This window comes from Pteropus vampyrus, unplaced genomic scaffold (assembly GCF_000151845.1).
Source record: "Pteropus vampyrus isolate Shadow unplaced genomic scaffold, Pvam_2.0 Scaffold82, whole genome shotgun sequence".
Lineage (NCBI taxonomy): Eukaryota > Metazoa > Chordata > Mammalia > Chiroptera > Pteropodidae > Pteropus > Pteropus vampyrus.
The window spans coordinates 6374194-6396466 of record NW_011888863.1 but is presented as its reverse complement, the minus strand read 5'-3'; the positions used below and the strand labels follow the sequence as shown (position 1 = coordinate 6396466).

The 22273-nt window shown below is 33.9% G+C and overlaps 1 protein-coding gene across 11 annotated transcripts in view; it reads right to left on the bottom strand.

The window, feature by feature from the left end:
• BICD1 (BICD cargo adaptor 1) overlaps positions 1 to 22273 on the bottom strand; it is a 179659-nt gene that overhangs the window by 14657 nt on the left and 142729 nt on the right. For 4 of the 11 annotated variants that reach the window (XM_023532397.1, XM_023532396.1, XM_011363139.2 and 1 more), the window contains 3 exons: positions 19621 to 19772; positions 16947 to 17264; positions 15783 to 15976 (listed from right to left, as the gene is read on the bottom strand). In XM_023532397.1, the coding sequence (XP_023388165.1) occupies positions 15783 to 15976; positions 16947 to 17264; positions 19621 to 19772 (664 nt within the window). Of the gene's footprint in view, positions 1 to 15782; positions 16000 to 16946; positions 17265 to 19620; positions 19773 to 22273 lie in introns of those variants that run through there. The other 7 variants (XM_023532399.1, XM_011363141.2, XM_011363143.2 and 4 more) reach the window with 5 other exon arrangements.

The window sequence follows — 22273 nt, the reverse complement described above, 5'->3', positions numbered from 1 at the left end:
GCTTCCACTGTTTTTAAACTTTTCAATTCAACTTAGAAAATCAATTTTCTAAAAGTCAATGCCTTAGGGAGTCCATGAGCCCACTGGTGGCTGTTTGAGATGGGAGGGAGAGCCTCACATGGAAGGAGGCAGGGAACACCTCTGTGTTTTGGCTCCACAACTGGCTCAGATGACAGTGGTGGGAGTTGGTGTGGACAGTGTGGGTCAGAGCTGATCTGTGGAGACCATACCTGGCCAGGACGAGTAGTGGTGCTGCAGGGATGGTGTCCTTGGCGCCCAGATGCTTTGTGGAAGGCAGAGCAGCAGCTCTTTGTGGCCAACAGTCTCTTACAGAATGGCTTGGACTCCAACCCTTGGTTTTCCTGACTTGAGAACTAATGCACCCCTACCATTTCACGAGACCTCATCTCCTGCCCTCATGACCATAAACTCCACCAGGTGCTATAACACTTTCCCATGAAAACAATCTCTGTCCCCTGAGTTTTCCTTTGGCAAATTTCTTGCTCATCAGACACTATTTCCACTTCTCTCACTCTCCTCTTTGCTCCCTGACCATGTTTCAGTTTGTGCACAACCTTCTAAAAATGAGGTGTTCGGAAAGGAACTCATGTATGAGAAGATGTTATTGGTGGAGTGGAGTGGCAGAGCTTTGCCTCATCTGAGACACCCTGATCTATTAAAAGAGCGGAAGCCAGCATGGCATTTTTCTGGCAGCCATATCACACTGCTATTTCCCATGAGCTTACTTTATTTACAGATGGCGCTATCAAGTCATGCTTCCTCCATCCTATATTTATGGTGTCTGGAATTCCAATGCAATATTTTATATACTTTTAGCTTTATGTTCGCCTCCAATAAGTTTCACCTTTTCCTACCTGAAACATCTTTTAGATCCTATTCTGTCATCTAGCATGTTAACTTCCTCTCCATCTTATTTCTCTTTCAAACCAGAAAATGTGATAATGACTTTTATATCTTCATCTTTATTTAAAATTAGCAACTAATAATAAGGCCAGGCTAAGTAGAGTCAATATTTCATAAACATCAATCTATGAATTTGGACTCTTTGAACATGTCAATTATGAATCCAAACAATTATCATCTAGAATTTCTCTATTTGTTTAAAAAATATAAAATACCTGGTTAGCTTTTTGCCAAAATTTAGATATATCATGTTACCACTTTCTCTGGTCTTATGAGATAATGAGGGTAAGTCTGAACATATGATGAAAGTCAATGACTTCCAAAAATGTGCCTAGGATCAGCCTCAAGGTTGTTGGCCTACAGGTTAGATAGATTATTTTCTTTTCCATTGTATAAAAACTATATTTCCACATTTCTTTTTCTGACGTACCTAAGAATTCACCTACTCACTTTCATATTCTATTTCTCCCTGGGACCTCTTCCCCCGTCTTTCGTAAGGCCATCATTTTTTAGCATCTTTCCTTTAACAAGAAAAGTGAAAAGGAAAGGAATATGTGCTTTCCTTTTTTTCCTCTCTCATTTTGAAAATGGCAACCCATATACTCAAATACTGGCAGGAGAAATGGAAATTCATGATACAAAGCGCAAACATGCCTCTTGGTGAGACAGTTAATATCTCTGTTAACTTGATGTACCGTTTTCATGACTGTTAAAGAAAGATAGGTTTAATAATGAAATCTACCTACTTGAACATCTGCTGTCATAGAATATTACATGGCTGTTATTTTCAAATAAATATCATTTTGAAACAAAAATCTTACCTACTTGGAGTAAATAGTCAATATTCATTAAGGACCTTTCAATAAGGACAGATGATTAACAGTTAGTAAGAAAGCAAGAATGTTTAATTATGAAAGCTGTTAGATTAAGAATTGACAGAGACAGTACAGTTATGGATTGTTGTTAGATAACTCCACAGCTAATGATCACAGCATAGAGACCTCCTATTTTATGACCATCAGATATCCCTTGTTCTTTCTGTAAACCTGGCCATGTTCTTTCAAACTATTCCATAATTGGGATTAGGGTGATGACGCACAAGGAAGAGCATGCAGAAGGAATGTAGAAGGAAGAGGAAAGATGAAAAATAATAGTAACGTGTAATATTTATTAAGTGCTGTATATGCAGACACTCTACTAAGAACTCTGCATGCAACAGCTCTTTAATCCTCATAAAAACTCAAAAAATAGGTTTTGTTTTTATTTAGAAATAAGAAACTGAGGACTAGGGTGGTTAAAAAGTATATGCATGGTCAATTTCTCTATGGGTTTTACAGTGAACGAAAGTTTTTTAGTACTCAGAATACTTAACTGAGTTTGGCTGTCATAATGTCCATTTTACAGATTAGAACACTGAGAATCAGAGGGTTAAATGATTTTCTGAAGACCCATAGAGAGAGGAACAATGAGAACTTGAGCTCAGATTTCTAACTGTTCACCCCATGCTTTTTCAGTAGAATGCTCCATGGAGCCTGTTATAGACTGAATGTGTCTCCCAAAATTCTTATGTTGAAACACTAACTCAGTATCTTAGAATATAACTATATTTGGAGACAGAATTTTTAAAGATGTAATTAAGTTAAGGTGAGCCCTAATCCAATCTGACTGATGTCTTTATAAGCAGAGGGGATTAGGAAATTTAAGACACAGTGAGAGACCCAGAAATACATTCACACAGATAAAAGGCTATGTGAAGGTACAGTGAGAAGGCAGCCATCTGCAAGTCAAGGAGAGAAGCCTCAGGAAAGACTGAACCTGCACACACCTTGATCTTGGACTTCTAGCCTGCAGAACTGAAAAAAAATAAATGTTTGTTGTTTAAGCTCCTCAGTTTAACTAATCCAGAGCCTTTTCACTTGCTTCAAAATGAAAGCAGTTATCACTTCCTCTTACTCTGCCAAGATTACTTCTTTAGTCTTAATAAACCAAGAATAGCTAAACTTTTCTTGAACTCTTCTAAAATCTAAGCAGTCCAAGGGTTGAAATAAACAGACAAACAAACTAATAAGTTTTAATTCAAGATAACTGAAAGGCAAAGACAGATACAAAAGGCCAAAAGCACAAATTTTAAATGAAAATTTGCACTTGAATTTCAGCTAAAAGCATTTTAAAGAAATGTAGAAACTGTCAAACCAATAGTATTGGAGAAAACTAAATCAGTGATAGAATGTAAAATCTGAGTAATTATGTCAGTAGAAAATATAAATTTCTCTGCATGGTGTACTGAAGTAGACAGAAAACTTGCATAATTATTTTTTCAAAAGCCTCCCGGCTCAAGAATTCTGAATATTTGTGGATAATAGCACAAAGGTGATCCCCATAGTTAATGAAATACTTCTGCATACGCTCAGGTCTCAAGTGAGGGTTTTACACAACAATGTATGGGAATGGATAATGAGTATGTCACAATAATTTCCTTCCATTTGCCAATGATACTTCTGCAGTAATTTTCTATGGTCTCTTTGCTTTCCTCTTTTTCTCTCTCTTCTGTGCTCTCAACTTTCTTCCATTTCAGCTTGAGATTTAGAATTTATCAGAGAAAACTTCCTCTTTCGATCCCTGCTCCATCATCAGTAGCTGAGAGACACTGAGGAAGGGACTTAACCGTCTGAATCTCAGTTTTGCTGTCTGTTAAGTGAGAACATTAAATGCCAATCTTGTAGATCAGGTGAAAGAATGTTTATGACAGCATGTAGCCCAGGGTCCATTCACAGGAACTGGTCATTGTTTAGACATGAGGGACAAAAGGGAGGAGTCAGATGATCTTGAAGTTTTCAGTTTCAAGAAACAAAAGTAGGTGCTATTAATAACAATGAAATTTAAAAGGGCCAACACAGACTACTTGATGAAATCATTTCGACAAGCCTTTGCTCCTATCATTACACTCATCTGAAATGCTCTCTCTTCTCTTGGACTATGCAAAACTAACAAGTTTCAGTCTTTATTCCTGACCCACACGAAAGGAAGCATTTGCTTCCTCTAACCTCTAGCACTTATCTCGCCTTCTTCAGCATTTCTTGTATAAAGTTTTTGACTACCGCTTTCCCAGCAATGTATCTAATTTCCTCCGTCAGGCTTTCCGAGCAATGTATCTAATTTCCTCCGTCAGGCTATATGGCTGAGAATTTTGCCTTACAATTCTTAAAATTCTTTGTTTCCCCACAGTAGTTTGCTTGAGGAATTTGCACGCGGTACAAAATACTTGCTGATACACTGACTTTATCTTCCCTAAAGGACTCTTGCTAATTTAGTGATATCAGGTGATTATTATTCTTTGATAATTGTAAAACTTTCATGTATGCATCTTGAAAATAATTTGTAAATTGTGATTATTTAAAGTGTGCCAATGACATCAATACTAAATTATTCCTCACTAAATCTACAAAATGATTAAGCGTGTGTTAGTGAATTAACAGAAAAGTTAATGGAAAGAAGCATCAAAATACATTCTCCTAGTAGGAATAACTTGAACACTTAAGTAGTCCTATCGATGCCTACACACATAAATTGAAAAAACACACAGAGTAGAGAATTTAGGAAAAATAAGAACGATTTAAGGCAGAAACATTACATAAAGAAAAATAATGAGAGCATGAGATAGAAACATTTGCATTAAACAGTAGTTAGAAAAAGTTGAAATATTTTTAAAAATCTAATGATGCGTTTAATGGTACATTGACTAGTAAAAATGGATAGCTGTGACCACTTTTAGTATTTTTATAATCAAACACATAGAGTTGGCTATCTCATCCCTTTTTGCCAAACATATCATATATCCTGTTAATACATTAGTTTCTCAGAAAGTACCCAGAGATAAGACAATATCATAATTTCCACCTACTCGGGTGTGATCTGCTAATTTATGTCACCAGACACTTCAGCCTTAACTTTATGTCAGTGTTTAACACAACAAATCCCATTATATGTTTATACCCTTGATAGTAACAATAATTATTCATTAAAAATTTCCAGAAATAGAATTGTTGAATCAAAAAAATTTCAGCATACACAATGAAAAATATAACGGCGAAAGATCTTTAAAAACATCTGGCTCTGCCTTTATATAATGATAACTGCATATGGTTTATCACACTTTGGTGACAAGCATTAAGTTTTTCTTCGGCAATGTAGAATCAGAGCATGACTTGTTAAGGAAAAGGAGCATTTTAAGACTGTTCCATGATAATAGATTAGACAGAAACTTTCATCCAGCTTTCCATTTCTGTCCTGATGAATATCATATAACTAGCTGATAAAACAAAGCAATACTCATTATCTATTTTTATTTCAAATCTTGCAAAAGAAAAACATAAAAATGCCCTGCAGTACAGTCAACTTTGTGCTTATGAACACCTTACAATTAAACCATGAGCATGTGTGTAATCAACAGCCTATGGTAGGAAAGACATGGAAGCTAAAGGTGGAGATGGTAATTAAATACAGTGGCACCAAGAGGTAAAAGTACATTTTGCTACCAGATTCTTAAACCAATTAAGCACCTTTTAAAAAATAACCTTTTGTTCAGAAATGACCTACCCAAGAACAATGTCAGCTGGCACAGAGTTAACTCAAGGTGGTAAGATAGTTGTTCTCATTAAACAAAGTCAATAATAACGTGTATCAAATAAAGACCAGCTAAACCTTTGAAATGTAAGAATTCATCATCAAAAAGAAACAAAAGAGAATTAAGTTAAATAAACTACACCAAAAACTCACTAAAAAAGTTCAATTGTAAAAATAAGAAAAATTTATGAGACACCACTCAGTGAAATGTGTTTGATTTTCTTATTTAATATTCTTTTCATTTTCAAAAAAAAAAAAAATCAACCCTAAAAAGTATTCTGAGAGGTTCAGGGCATCCTCTTCTATTAAGCGATGGATCTGAAAATTATAAGCTTTTACCAATGTCAGTTGTTTCTTGGTCTTTTTTTTTTTTTTAAGGAAAGAAGAAATACTTATAACATGTTACCCACATTTTTTACGGGGGAACCCCAAAACTAAATCAAATGTTTCAAAATGCATTTGTCTTCATAAGCAAATTAAACCATGAGTATAACTCAGTAAAGGAAAAGCAGCATGTTTAAATATTAAACATTTTTTAAAATCCAGGTTTACAGAAGGTGCTTATTCATTTTTCAAAGAAAAGAATGATTTACAATGACAAGCTTCCTAATGTAAAAGAATTTGATTCGTAGTAATTTAATCGAAGTGATGCTATTAGGAATAAATCTATTAAAGAAAATAAGATTCACCTACAGGTTAATCAGCCAACTTACCTCTTTTTGCTTTTGATGTCAAGTAGTGCACAAAAAGAGAAAAAAAATTATGTTTAACTGATTCTACTGTCATCACATAATGGCTTATTCTATAAATATCTACTCAGACTAAATGACTATAACATAGTTGTTTTTTTAAAGGATCCTATAAATAGAGGTGGAGCCGGGACTGCCTGGAAAGCCAGAAATAGGTATTTAAGAGGAATTAAGCAACATCCTCATTGGGATGTCTGTGCCAGAAATCTGGGTACCACATGGCCAGAGCAAATGATAACCCTTCCTACTCTCAATTTCTAATTCCAGTTCTTCTGATCAAAATTGATCATAGATTGATTTTTGACTTTTAATAAGACACGATCTTAGGTGCAAAGAAGAATTGGGAAGTGAGGCTCAGTTTGGAACAAAAAATAGACTAGATGAACAGCATCAGAGCAGCAACAAAGTTCTTAACTGAAAAAAGTAACAATTTTATATCTACTCAAAGTAGGTTAAGTTAAAATGACAATTCTGCTCTAAATCACTATCCTGCAAAATAAGTATACATATTTTCACACAAACCTTTAAATGCAAATACTTGAAATTACAGAAGTTGTTTCTTTTAAATTATTATAAGAGTAATAATCTAATCTAGTCTACCTCTCAAGAACATTCACTGACTCATGCAATTGCATGAGAGGCCAGCTCAAGAAGCAGTCCTTCCGAAAGAGATCTGATTTGTGGGCTGGACACACTGAAGTGACATATGTAACCCATGCACCATAAAAGAAAAAAAAAATCTTGGGAGTCCAGTAATGAGTAAAGCCAAAATAAACTTGGCTTTTGCATGTACAGTTCACAAAAGCTTTAAATTTGTGATATTGAGGGTTTACCAATGATTGTTTCTTTTGGCTTAAAGAACAAAATTAATGGTTGTATGACATCTTTATGACTTTACTATTTTTTTATTTAGTAAACAACAGAAAAGAGTAAAGTTAACCAATCCGAGTTGTGCTTTTCTTCTTTTACCTTTCAAGTATAATAAACACACTGGAGAAATAGCCAAGAAAACCAAACGAGCAGTAATAGGTGACTAAAGAGAGGTGTGCGTAGAAGAAAGGACGTACGGCTGTGCAATAGGAAAAGGAGAGGGTGGCCAAATGCTTCCTTGTTGTGTAATGAACACAGTGAACTGTGAATCTTTCCTGGGTGAGTGGCTATACAAGTTTAATTTCTAGGTTACTGTAAGTAGGTGTAAGTGCTATGAAACTACATTTTTACTACATCATTTAAAACAAAGAAATAGTAGCGAGTGTAGTTGTTCCATGAGCATTAGAAATACCCGTCATTTGTACTATACTCACAGCAAGAACTCAGGCTGCTCCTTCAGATCCTGCCCACTCGCTCAGAGCTCAGGAGAGCTGCTGAACCAGGTTTAGAATGTAGAAAGGTCCATTCCTCAAGATGTCTATTAATGTGTGAGAGAGTTTGGTTGGCTGCCATGTTGAAGGGTACCACAGAAGCATTTCTGAATTAAATCAGTGGCCTCATTATATAGTGTAACAAAATAGTATATGTTTAGAAAGTGAAGCCTATCAGTTTTGAGAAGGAAACCAAAGTGTTAGCAAACAGCAAGAATTCAGCATGAACTCGGAACACTAGCTACTAGCTAAATCTGGCTATTGGGCACTAGAACACTTGCTCGGAACACTTTCCATGTCTTGTAGTTCATAACACATAGAAATTTTAAATGTCATCCAAAAAATGTTTGTTCCGTTTATTTCCATACTTGATGGAAAGTATACTATATGGTGCTAAGATATTTTAATATAGTTCTATTTAGAAACATGGATTGTATACAATGAGTTCCAGTCCCAATCATGGAGAGAATAATTTGTATTCATAGAATCAGAGAGTCTCAGATTTGGAGAAGGTTCTTCAGTATTTCTTCACTCTAGCTATTCATATATCCTTACAAATGTAAAAGAAAGCTTACAGTTGTTAATTGGCTTCACTGACTATCTATTGTGGCTTTTTCTTACTATGTTTTTCTTAGTATTCTTTGTAGATAAAAGAAGTTTCTTTCAAAGCTGCAGTTTAAATATAACGGCCCAGGAAATGCTTATAATCAGGGGATTATTTATAATAGAGGTTATTATGTAATTACAGTGAGGGCAAACAGTAGAACAATAGACTGGTGCCAGAAGATTGGACTAAATAGTCTGAGCATAGCATAGAAGATGCTGCTGGCCATTTTCCCCTGAACTACAATGAGACCCCAGCTGCCCACCAGAACTGAATACTAAAACTCTTCTTTGTATGGGGAGCTTTGGAATATGAAGGCAAGGCCTCTATCTTCAGCTATTTAAAACCATGGGTAAGTAAGGTCTAGAACTGCACTGTCCAATATAGTAGCTACTAGCTAAATCTGGCTATTGGGCACTAGAAATATGGCTTGTTCATATTGACATATGCTTTAAAGTGTAAAATACATACTGAATTTCAAAGACTGAGTAAGAAAAACAGGACATAAAATATCTCATTTATAATTACATGTTATAATGTTAATATTATGGATATATTGTGTTAAATAAAATATATTATTAAAATTAAGTTCACCCGTTTCTTTTTATCTTTTTTCTCATGTAGCTATTAGAGTATTTAAAATTACATATATAATTATCACATTATATTTCTATTGAATAGCTCTCATCTAGAAAGTAAAACTCTTATAGTTGATATTTTATTGTCTGGAAAGAAATATTTCTTTTCTACACATGGAAACATTTCAAGCTTTTTAAAAGGGTTCAAGTACATTTTCCTTCTCCTCCATAACTTCAGGTTAAAAATAAACAAAAAGATGAGTATTGATTTAAAAAAAAGCTAAGCTATATTAAGTAAAAAAAAAAAAAAAAAAAAAACATCATAACAATGTTTGTGTTTGTGTCAATGTTATTGTTAATACATATATAAAAATACATATTTGTAAATATACATGTATACAATTATATAAATTTGCTTGTATATGTAGAGAATGTTTCTGAGAGGATATATAAGGTTGGCTGGGCATGGTGTGGTAGAGAGCACTCTTTTCTATTTGTATTCTCTTCTGTACCTTTTGAATTTTGAATCATCATTATCTATTGAAAAAATATACTTAAAAACTAGAAAGACATAAAAAAGAATAAGAGAAAATAAAACAAGGAAAGCCAAAGTATTTATATGTAAACTTTTACTGCACTACATATATTGATAAATTTTGCCCTCTAAAATGGATATTTTCTTATAATTTCCTTAGTTTAGGGGAATGCATATATTAAAACAATCAAATAAAGAAACTTTAAAATGATATATATGTTTCCTGGATTAAGTAATAAGAAAAGTGAATAACTGACTTGAGAAATTTTCAAGTGCAATTGTTATGTAGATTTTATTACATTACCTACATTATACCATAATCTGAAATACACTATTTATAATTCTATATAACGGAGAACTACATGTATAGATGATAAGCCACAAGAAAGCCATATATTGTGAGATATTGTGGAAAATTAGGACCAAATACCACTTATGCAACAAACTGAAGACCTCCTGTGTGTGAGATACAGGGCAATATCCTAGGGATTAAAAGACCAAGGAGGCAGGGTGTCTGCCCAAAAGGAGCTTACGAACCTATAGAGGAATCTGATTTTAAGACAAACTGTGACTGTGCTGTCTGTCACGGGGAATAGAGGAGGAAGTGGCTAATTCTGCCTAGGAGACAATAAAGGATCAGATAGTCTTTATAATTTTTGTACACTTATATACAAAATGGTAAAATTGGTATATATGAGATATACAGCTTAACTCTGAAATAGAAAATAAGGAGAAAGATCCTAAAATTCCAAAGTATTTTTGTATGAAACTAGTTATCTGGATGAAAATCAAAACATTCAGCAATACTTATTTAGGATATTTGGTATTTATCTAAACAAAGCAAATATAGAGCTATTTGAGAAGAGGTTAGATAAATTCCTGTACTTTCGTTTTTAATTCGGTATCTGTCCATTACAGAAATGGACAGACTCTAATGAAGAAGACACATCTCTCAGATGATGTTCTTAACATTGCACATTCAATTCAAGATCATTCTATACTAAAAGATTTCCTGTAAAAATGAAATTGCTACTTGAAGAAATACTGAAAGAAATAAAAAATTTCGAGGGTATTTGTATGTTTCCACTGTAAAATAAATCATGACTAACCCAAAACAAGATAGAAAAATACTCTTGCAGCGCATGATTCACTAAAATTTGGAGATCTGATGCAATTTCTAATTGCATATTACATTGGGGCAAGATAGAAAAATGTATTTTTCAACATGTGGTTGGTAATTTTGTGAATTAATATTTTTGAATTAACTTTTGTTTTGGCAGATTCCAGGGCAACATGCTCTAGCATCAGGAAACACCTAGGGAAGAACTTTATGGAAGCTATGTTAAAAGAAAATACAAGCCTGAAAAATGACAGGTTTCAACAGAATATGATTCACTCCTGCTATTTCAAGAATTGAATCCTATGGAAAAACAAAGTACAATGATATGGAGAAATGGGATACACATAAATGTTTCTTCCTCTATAGGAAAAAATATATTTTAGAGGGGGAAAACCCCCACTGACGCCATCAGTTCAAAAAGTAAGTTTAAAGAACACTGACTGAGTTCTTTCCATATACAAATCACAGGAGGATGAGGAAGCAAAGGCTGTTAGAGTGGATTGTGTGTACACGGGACATGCTGGCTTCCACATATAGATGGACTTCTCTAACTTCAGACATGTGTAAATATTCATATTCCTCAGTTTTTACTCCAACTTTCTACCACCTCTGCTCTGCATATTTCATTAGTCTCCGTATATGCTGTCAGGGTGATTGTATAATGAAAATCTGGTCCTATTCTTAAAACTGTTAACTACGCCCACAGAATAAAGTCTGCTCTCACTAAACTGGTTCTCTGTTTTCAGATCTCTGCCCACCTTTCCGTTCTCATTTCCCATCATTCCCAAATCTTGCCCCAGTTCATAGCCTCAAGTTCGTGGTCTTTGCACAAGTTGACCTGCTTTCATATAAGGGGTTTTTTTTCATGACCCACATCTGCACCTCTACCTTCTGTCTATTAAGGTGTAGTCACCTTTCCCAACCAAGGCTCACATCTCTTCTGGGAGGATGTTTCTAACCACCTTAACTCTTCAATTTATTCCAGGAACATGTATTAACTTCAATACTTATTTGCTTATCTATCTCCCATACCAGATTATGAGTTACTTGAAGAACATGGGTGGAGTTTTATTTCAATATCATTATATCAAGAGCCAAGAAAAGTGCCTGACACATGCTCAGTACATTTTGTTAAATTTTGATGAATGAGTGAATGAGCAAATGGGTTAATGAAAAAAACAAACAAACCAGTTTTGGCACATACCTAAGAACATAGCTTTATAATGTAACAGACAAATGTCTACTTATTTTAATGCAGTGAAATGTAAACACAATTTCAGTAATGAACATGTTTGTAGCTACTGTTGACTATATATCTAAAGGGGTGATTAGGTATCTAAGGTTAATACTTTCTGTTAGCTGCTTTAAAAATCAGTAAAATCTAAAATATTATAGAAATTTTTCAGATTTCAGAACAATACATTTCTTTCACACTACTTCAGTAATGGTGTCTGACACTTTCTCTGGAAAGAGATAGGGAGGAAGAGAGAGAAGTAAGGAGGGACAGAGGGAATTGAAATGATACGGGGAACCAAAACATACAAGAGGAAAAGCTCCTACATTGTATGAGGAACAAATTGCTTAGGCTATTTCTTCATGGAGAAAATTCAATTTGCTTTTGCAAGTTTGAGATTTCTTGTTTATCCTGTACAAATGATGCAGTTAGGTCTTTACTACAGAAGTAACATCTCTTGCCTATGAATTACATAGATTCCTTTTACATATTCTGGTAGCCTAACTTTAATGCTGATTAAATGTAACATTTTACTATTATTATATAAGCTTAGGTAGTTAAGACATCAAGTTTAAATGTTGGCTACGAAATAACCAATGATTTTGGGAAGGTATACTATCCGCTGTCTGACTGCAAACTCATTGATGACATTAGGGTTCCTTTTGATTCAAGTTCATCAAAGTTGTTAGGCACAAGTGGGAAGGACACTGGAGTTTGTATGCCAGGATAAGTATAAAGCTGAGAACAAGCAAGTCAACAAGCCATGTCCAGAAGCAGAATTTCAGGGGCTGAGGTAGCAGAGACTGAGCCAAAGTGACAGGCAAGGGCCAGAATTTTCCTCCACAAGGTTGCAAATCAATTAGTACAACATAGTACTTAATTAGTACAAAACATTCTACTAATTTTGAAAATCAATGTCCCACCCAAGACTTGATTGCCCAAAAACTGAGAAATTGTGCCTTGAAGAAGATGGGATTTTCTGTGGACCACCTCATAGAAATAAAATTTATTTGAAAATATCTCATATATGGTAAATAATATTTTATGTTCTGCATCTTAAAATTTAAAATGAGATTTATATCTCTCTCAATTCCTCAACCAAAGGACCCAAATGAAATTAAACTAATTTCATTTTATTGATTTAATTACATTAATGATCCTCGATAGAAAAATCTCTATATCTGCTTATTAGAATAAAGCATAAACTTACTAAGATATATTAAAATATATTTTATAAAACATGGTTGTCAAAAAGTATTCTGATAAATTAACAGTGAATTATCCTTTAAAATGATAAATATATATTGTTACTAGTTATTAAATTTTATAATAACCAATAACTTATAAATTCATGAATAAAAAATACTCATAAAAATCTATTATTTCCCATGGGTTTAAGATATTTCTTAAGTAGAACCTAGGATTGGATATATATGGCCTATTTTTCTTTTCTGAGATAAATGAAAACATTTTATATAGTAAAATCATCATAAATAATGTTTAATGTCTTACCCAATATAGTTCAGCCTAGGAAAAATAATATATAGTCAATAATTCAAATGTTTTTAGAAGCTAAAATTTGTTTGGTATAGATGATTGGTCAGTTTCTATAATAATTTATTTAACTGGAATCTTTAAAAAAATGCTGCTTAATCTGGTTGATTAAGGCTTAATCTGGTTGATTTCATGACATACAACTGAAATTCCCTGGAATATAATAACAGCTTTTACTACTTTAATTTCAAAGAAATGGTTAAAATAAGATTTATCAATATGCTAAGTTGCCATTAAAGTGACTTTCTGGCCTATTAATGATTTTGAATTCTACGTAATTTATATCTCTAATCTTATGTACAGTAATCATATCTAAGGCTAATGAAATTTTTTGGTTATTCAAAACTAAAGAATTTAAGACAACATAATGGTACTTTCGTTCATATATGTTAACTAGCTTTAGAGTTGAAAGATGAGCACAGTGTATGAACATAAAGTAGTAAAAAGATTCAGAATGTATGAAAATGAGAAAAATATTTTGTGGGGCTTTTAGTACATTGATATATCTTTTCTGACAGCAACATCAAAATGGAGCAAAAACATAAAGATGTTCATACTTTTAACTCAGTGATCTCACTCTTGAGAAAAAATTAAATGGATGAGAAGATGAACGCGTGAACATATTCTCAGTAGCATTCTATAATATAACAAATAATGGGAAACTATCCCATTAGTTAACAAGAGAAGTAGTGATCATGTGATAACAATGTCTGACATAAAATTTATAATTCAATCTTTAAAAATAAGGTTAGGGAGCAACATGGAAAGGTTTATGATATAATGTTAATGGTTTCTGCAATGTAATGACAATAATGTAAAATATATGTTCATGAAAACAATAGTAAAAGTCATATACAAATGAAATTATTATTCATATTATTAATATTTAATCATATTGGTATGACTCATTTAAAATTAAAATATTAGAGTTACTTATTAATCATACGATTTCTTTTCTAAATTCTAGTACATAGTGCTACTAAATCTATTTGGAACACTGAAAAGGCTTGTGAGTTTTATTCAAATGAGGTGTCCTGATGAATCATCACCACTTTGGTGATTCACAAATACTGCAAGGTACCCTTCCATGGTACAATAAATTGAGCTATGAAAGTAGAAACACTCAGCAGAGTTGTTACTTTTTTTTTTTTTAGGTGTACATTTTGGCCGTTAGGCTCTTCTGACTCATTGTCACTACCAATTTCCTCAAACATTCTTAGAATATTGAACATGTGCTGTAAATTTCCACACATTTTTTAATCCTAATCAGTAGGTTGATTCATGGATCAGATAAGGAAAGTATTAGAGAGCCAAAGGCTGAGGTTTCCAAAAAGGAATTAAGGTAAAATGGAAGTAAATTAGGTGGGAAGTAAAACTGAAGTAAATTAGAAGAAAAAAAGATCTGTGGCAAAGGTGGCAAACTCAAAGGCTACAACAATAGGGGCCAAGAGATAACAAAATTGAGTGTAGTAGGCTGGGTATAGGTATTAGGGAGTGAGGGGGCTGTGGCCAACTGCAAAGCTTGCCCTATTTAAAAGCAGCAAGCACTACATAGCTCCAACAGGTTGCTGACATGCATGAATGCAGACCTAGGCCTGCCAGATATTCAGAATCATTCGAGAGAGACCAGAAATATAGATGACCATGTGAAATCTCTGAGGTTCACGCTGTTGACAACTAACTGGAATTATTTTTAATTTTTAATTCCTTGTGATAGACAAATAATTGTGCCTTTGAGCTTATTTTGTTTCATGGGATTCCTTTCGGTGTGCTACCTCTGATTTATAGGTTACATGTAGGGACTTCTTGAAAGGATGATCTTTATTTGCCAGAGGTTACATTTTCAAGTGAGGCCCTTTATAGAAAAAATAAAAATAAAAATGCAAAACAGTGAAGCTAAAGTAAATTGTGAGCATATCAGTAAGTGTAAATCAAAAAGGGCCTGCAATCTATAAGAATGTTATAATAAGACCTATGTGTTCCTGAAGAGCAAAATCTTAGAGGATTTTACTTTTATTTCTCTATAAGGTTTGAGGAGACATTCTGAGTCACTACAAAAGGAGATTAGGCCGAAAGGCTTTTTATAAAGATGGCTCCTTCTACTGAAATTACATTTAAAATGATCAGAACAAAATGACAAAATTTGACAAAGATGGAATTGCTATGAGCTACCAAATTGCAAATAGGATCCAGGTGTGCGTCTCGTGCTGTGCCTGTTGCTAGTTTCCTTTTCTCTATCTTATTTCTTCCAATTCTGATTTTCCAACCTTGGCTGTTGTTAAAAGAAAGTCCCTGGAGACTCCTAAGGAATGATGGTCTGGCTGAGTAAAGGAGGAAACAGGATGCTAAGTATAAAGGCCTTTTTACTTGAGCTGTAGGAATTTACCCGTCATCAAAGTTAGACTCTGTGGATGGGTGGGCGTGAGTGATTGGAAGGAAGGGGGAGCTGTCTATTCAACTAATCATTTGCATCACATGCACCCAAGGAAAAAATGTTTACCTGGTGGAGCCACGGTTAACCTTTTTTCCTTGCTGAGCCGGTGCCCTTGGATGAATTCACTCATGGAAGGGGGGCCCTTCAGAAGAAATGATTCTGTGGAGGTGGGATCAGGGGGAACTCTTAATAAATTCTGTAGGTAGGAAGCCCCTGAAGTCCTGGGACGGCTCTGATCACAAAGGGAAGGTGAAAATTGTCTTGCAGGAGATCCAAGAAAATACATATAGGAAACAAAAAAGTTTTACTTTAATTACCTTTCAAAGCCTCACCAGTGACAACATTATTTATATTGGCATTTAATTTTTTTAACATGTAAATCAAGATTTTGCTAATTGTTTAGTTTCCACACCAGGATACAACCCTATTTGGAAACTGTATTGGATACTGAAAACGAGATTTATTATAGTTAGTCAGTTTGAACCACAAATAGAAAATATTTATATTATTTGATTCCTTACTGAAAGCTCCTAAAAGAAAAATTGTACCATTAACTGAAAATACAGGGTAAGTAATTCAATATCGAAGACTCTGGAAAAAGGTCAGAAAATCAAGCCACTAAAAACTTTACAAGTGATTTCTCCGAGCAATATTCACATACCAAATGAAAAAAGCACAAAAAGCTGCTTTTAAGAAAAAGACTATACACATTCCATTCCCTTCTACCTAAATATAGACATCTCCTTTCAGCAAGTCATCAGTTTTGGTAACATGGACAAAATTTCCCGTAAGACAACATATTCATATCCTTGTCTCATGGAAAAGAAGCTGGTAAATAGCACCATTACCAGAAGTACAATGACTTTTAAAATTATTATCCATGTAAAACATAGCTTCATTCTTAATATCCACTTTTTATGTACTAATTTTTAGGTTGGAGGTAAGGGAGAGGCACATTTATGCATACAAGGAACAGCAAAAATGTTAACAAGACACTTGAAAGTTATATTATGGTTAATCAAGAGATGGAGTGTGGATGACAGAAAGGAGTAAATAAACATAATTATCAAAAAAATTTTGATTTGGAAAAACCAAGTCCCATTTATACACCCACTCCCAGTTTTTCTCTTCCTTCCCTTCCTCCATCCTCCATAATAAGAACACATTAATTTTTGCAGTTAACTAAAATCTGGCCACTGCACCATACTATGAAAATTGCTGCATGCATACCTTTTCCTCTGAGTGCCACTGCTGACCCGAATGTTGGGTGTCTGTGGGCCCTGACTATGCAGGAGGTAAGTGTCTATGGTGGGCACGGTGACTGATGCCTCCCCACTTACTTTAGGGCTGCCGATCTTGCTCTTTCCAAATTTGCCTTTGCTGCGTCGGGACTGCTCATGGTCAAACTCTAAGTCCTCCAGCCGCTGGGTCAGGGCGAGTTTTTGCTGGATAGCCATTCGTAACAAAGTATTTAGAGTCTTCTTCTCATCCTCTGCGGCTGCTAACTGTCTCTGCATCTCACCCAATTGTGTGACATATTCATCACATCTGGAACCAAAACAGAAAAGTGGTCAGGAAAATATCTTGGTGAAACTGAATTTAGAATTTCAGTTGGAATTAATAAATAAATAAATTTATTTATTTATTTATTGGAATTTAGATATTTAGAACACTATCTTCCTAGAAGAGAATCAAGGAACCCACTACAGTAGAAAACTGGAAATAGTAGAGCAGATTAGTAACTGATGGCACATCTATTCAATGAAGTACACATGGGAACATTCTTAAGCGATGAAATCTAAAAGAGTCATTATGCAGTTGCTCCATGGTGGCAGAAGAATTAACAGTAAAACATCTCAGGTAGTGTTCACAGCATCTTAGATATGCTACGATGGGTTTTTCTACTGTGTTCTTTGGAGGAATGTGACAAGTTTGTTATAGGCTATGCCTATAGCATAGAAATAAAATAATGTTTATAAAAAAATTTTCTTCTTTATCTATATTTATAGATTTTATTTTAATTGAGTACAGACTGCAGCTGCCACTGCTTTCAATATGGCAGATTTGCCTTAATTAGAAACCTGAATATTTTCAATGATTTCTCAACCAGAAGACAAAGCAATAGATGCCAAAGAAAATCCAGATTTACATAGAATTTGATACAGATAACGGAGGCTGTCAGACATCTTCATTCAGGCTTGAAACTTGTGCTGCAGCAGGAAGATAAGCTCAGTGATCTAGTTTTCCCACCAAAGTTAAAAGCTAAGCACATATGTATTTGGAAGGAAGAATTATTTATACAATTAGTCAGTTTTTTGAGTTTACCCACTAAAATAATAATAACGAATACTCTTCATGCGCCAGCAAATAGTTAATAACTGTGGAGTTATCCAAAATGTATTGTATAAACTTTAAAAGCAGCACAAGCCTTGTGGCATTTTAAAGAAATAATAAACTCTGTAGTGAAAGAACTTGAGATCTGGGTAGGTCCCCATTTTCTTTAACCTTGAGTGTCGAGAAGCAAGTCATTAAAAAAATTGGGGCTTAGTAAATACAATGTGAATTTTAGGACCTGCATTTATTTTAATTAGTCAGATAGCAATATTAAAAAACAAATACTATGGAGTAAGGCAATTACTATACCCGAAAAAACAAATTTCTGTGACAATGCACTATTTGAGGGTAATAATTCTTATATAACCAGATTAAGAGTTTAAATGTCCCTTTAAAAAGTTTTGATTTCTTTTTCAAAGAAAATTTACATTTTCTTGATTCTACATGTAATTCCGACTGATTTCTTTCATCAGTGAGGGGTATGTGCACCATCCTCATTCTCTGTCCTGTTTTCCCTGCTCCAGCACAGTGGCCAGAGGCATGTATATTCTACTCCTCAAACTTTTACCATCCTTGGAGATTCAGAAATCAGTTATGTTCAGCTCCCCCACACCCATGTGGTCCCTCGGGCACTCAGCCTCCTCACCACCATCTCCAAGAGTCAATCACAAACTATAAGCTTAAGTCTTTCTCTCCTAACACCCAAAGAAAGCTAGACAGATTCCCATGCTCCTATAAAACCTAGGATTTTGTTTTACACTTATATCAGCTACATGTAAATTTTTTACTGAATCTGCAATAAAGCAATAGTTATGCTATATGAACTTTGTACCAAGTTTGCATCGTATAAGGCATATAACTGTTTTTGTTTTGGCTCTGAATTGTGGTAGCAAAAAAGGTTACTTTTTGAAAACCTCAGGATTTTTAATGTTTTGAATCAACGCATTCTTAAGAATCACTTGACGTTTAAAAACACAATATAGTGGCACTTCATAATGAAACTGATGGGGGTATAACTAATATTTGTCTAATTAATTAGTTGGGCAATGTGAAAAATTTGGTGATATATAATTACATTTTAGAGGTTTTAAATCACAGTGATTAACATCTAAGTAAGTAGCTGATATGATGATGAATATTAATCTTTATTATGATGGCATCTTATACAATACTAATGATAAGCACTTTTATGTACTTTAGTCAAAAAGATAAATTTCCATGGTGATAACATTTAGCTATTTTAGCAAGTAGGGTTTTTTTTTTTCTTATTGGAGGCTTTTTTAAAAAAAAAAAAATCTGATTCTCTAGAAAAAAATATCTATTGTATTGATTTAAAATAATTCTATGTAAAGGAGTTGCTTGATCCAGGGCATCCAGTAGAGGGCTCTCGAAAATAGCAGAAAAGGTTTTATCTTAGATCTGTCAGAGTGGAATCTCATATATTTTCTTCACATCTTACCCTTTTAGATGGCATAGCAAATACACTCAAGATGCAAGAAGATGCACGCATATGAGTTTTAAAGTCTTTTGCCCATGTACCACAGCTAACCTTGGAAGAAAAAATGATTACCTGGTTGCAAACATTGCTCTCAGGGATGAGAAAGTTGCTGCATCTTCTTTCAAAGCCTTCAGTTCATTTCTAAGTTTTGTCATAGTTTCAGTCACCATTGCTTTCTCATTTTCATATTTGTTCTTGAGATTAGCTAGTGCCACTTCAGCTGTCTAAAGCAAAAAAAATCACAACGCTTACAATTTTCATATCAGGAAAATCAATCGTACAGATTTCTTCATGCTGGGTCTATGACTTTCTTCCATAAAGAGAAAACAAAATTGATTTGGTTAAATTTTATATAAACATATATATGTACTTTGGACATGAGGCCATTTTTCTTTGATGTCAAAACATGTTGTGAATCCATAATGTGGTTAAATTGCCTTAGAACTCAACTGTGAACAAGAGTCAATACCAGGGGCTAAGCAATTATAGTATTTCATTAAAAATTTAATGTTGATTGTTGAGAGCACGGAATTTTCAGATATGAAGGGAGCCAAAATGAAACTTTATATAAGAAGAATTTTATCAAGAAGTTAGTGAAGAAGTACAGCTTCCAAATGAAATACAATAGAACTCAAAAATTCTTGTGGCACCTGTGCTCCGTCGGCCTGAAATAAATAGAGCAAAAGATGTAGGCCCCTGCAATTTATGACATAAATATATGATAAACTATCAATCCATACTTTATGTTTAAGGAAGGAAAAGGTTAACAAAGAACCAATTATTTTCTAAGTCTTTGCGTACAATTTCTTCAAAACAATGAGTTATTGTCAAATTTAATAATCAAATTGTAAGTCAAATTTAATTCTTCACAATCTCCATAAAAGCAGATTCCAAAATGTTGAATGAATCAAAATATTTATTTAAATCTGGGATTTGGGAATGTCTGAAATTCTTGTAATTAATAGTTTCAAATTGAGAACACAGCCAAACTGGAAACATCCATTTTTAAAAACTTAAGTACAGCTTTTCAGACTGTGTAAAAATATTTAATACTAATGAAAAAGTCTGTTACTAATGAGAAAAATCCATTACTAGCGGGATTTCTCAGGAGAACAATGCTGGTCTTTAACATTTCTTTTTGTGGCTGAAATGGACAGCTTCGACTTTCTTATGAAAGCTCCAAATTCTATAGAGATAAAAAGAATCTTTTTCAACTAAAACAATGTTGGAATGGGTTAGTTTGTTCAAGATTTGATTCCAAAATGGTTTCTTATTAGTTTTGATTTAATTTAAATTCAAATTCAAATGAGAAGTTACCCATAAAAGAGTTCAATGTGTCCTGTAGTGCTTTAACTCAGTGGAATCTTTAGAAATATTATAAATTCAGAAAATTATCCAGAATGCAGAAACTGACCACGGGAAAACTGCCTATTTTTTAAAAAATTGAATTTAGATACATATTCATTTAGAATAGATAGTTGATTTTAAGTGAAAACGTAGGTGTAACGAATTTGTAAGCAGGTGGAGCCACATGGTCAGATACCTAAGCGGAGAATAGTGGGGGGGACAGAAGAGCAAGATCTCAAATAAAAGTACAAAATTATTTATTATTTGTGAGAAATGCCCCCAAAAGACTCAGCTTTATTGTAGATTTGTTTGTCCACAGACTGCACAGAACTTTTTCAGACTTAAGTAATTTTTAGTATCTATAACCTGTTAGATTTACTGACCTCTACATTTGCCACATTCTCCACACACTCTCAAAGTTGACTTTCTAAATAAAAAATTGTTTCCAGCCACAGAGATCTTCAAAATTATTTCCTGAATATATCATCCTATTCTGCACCTCTCTACTGACTGTTCTTTCTGTCTGGAATTATTTCCTCCTCTTCTAGAAAGCAACTTCTTATCCTTCAAGAACAAATTCAAGTAAAATTGCTTCTGTGAAGTTTTTTCCAACTTTTCTGAGACGTTAGTTACTTCCTCTGCAATGTTCCCATTACTTCGATTATAGCATGTATATCAAACTGTAATTATCTGTTTCTATTCTGACATCCCCACTAGTCTGTGAGTCCTCTTCTGGAGAGCAGGGACCATGGATTAGTCTTCTTTGAATCTTTAGCATCTAGCACAGTTTAGTATACAGATGGTACTTCATAAATATTTGCTTATTTCGTCAGGAGACACTGTGCCTACAAAACAAAAATCCTAAAGTATATTAAAAGATACGTAGAGAATGCATAATGCCTATTTTAAAATTGAAGATTCCCCTTTTATCCTATACCACGGAATTCTCAGCAAAGCCCTTATAATTAACATTCCACAATGTCTAAATATAATGGTTATCATCTATAGATACTTGAAGCTATTTATGGCACATAAACATCACAAAAATAGGCCCCACATCATTAAATTTAAATGCATGGCTAGAAATGCGTTTTTATTTAGTTTACTAAGCCCATACGGGTTATGATTCTAACAAAATGTAAATGGTAATGCAAACCACTATGAAAATGAAAATTCAGCCAAGAATGCTTTGTTCTCCTCTGAATTTCTATGGCACTGTTTATATCATTCTAAAGTGCTTGATATGTCCTATCTTGTAAATAGTTATAGGCATGTGTTGAACTCCTACTAGATTACTAGTCACTTATTTTTGCATCCCTACTCGCTACCAGCTATAAAATATGTAATCAGTGAATGTTTGATCATTGTCTCTCTTGGC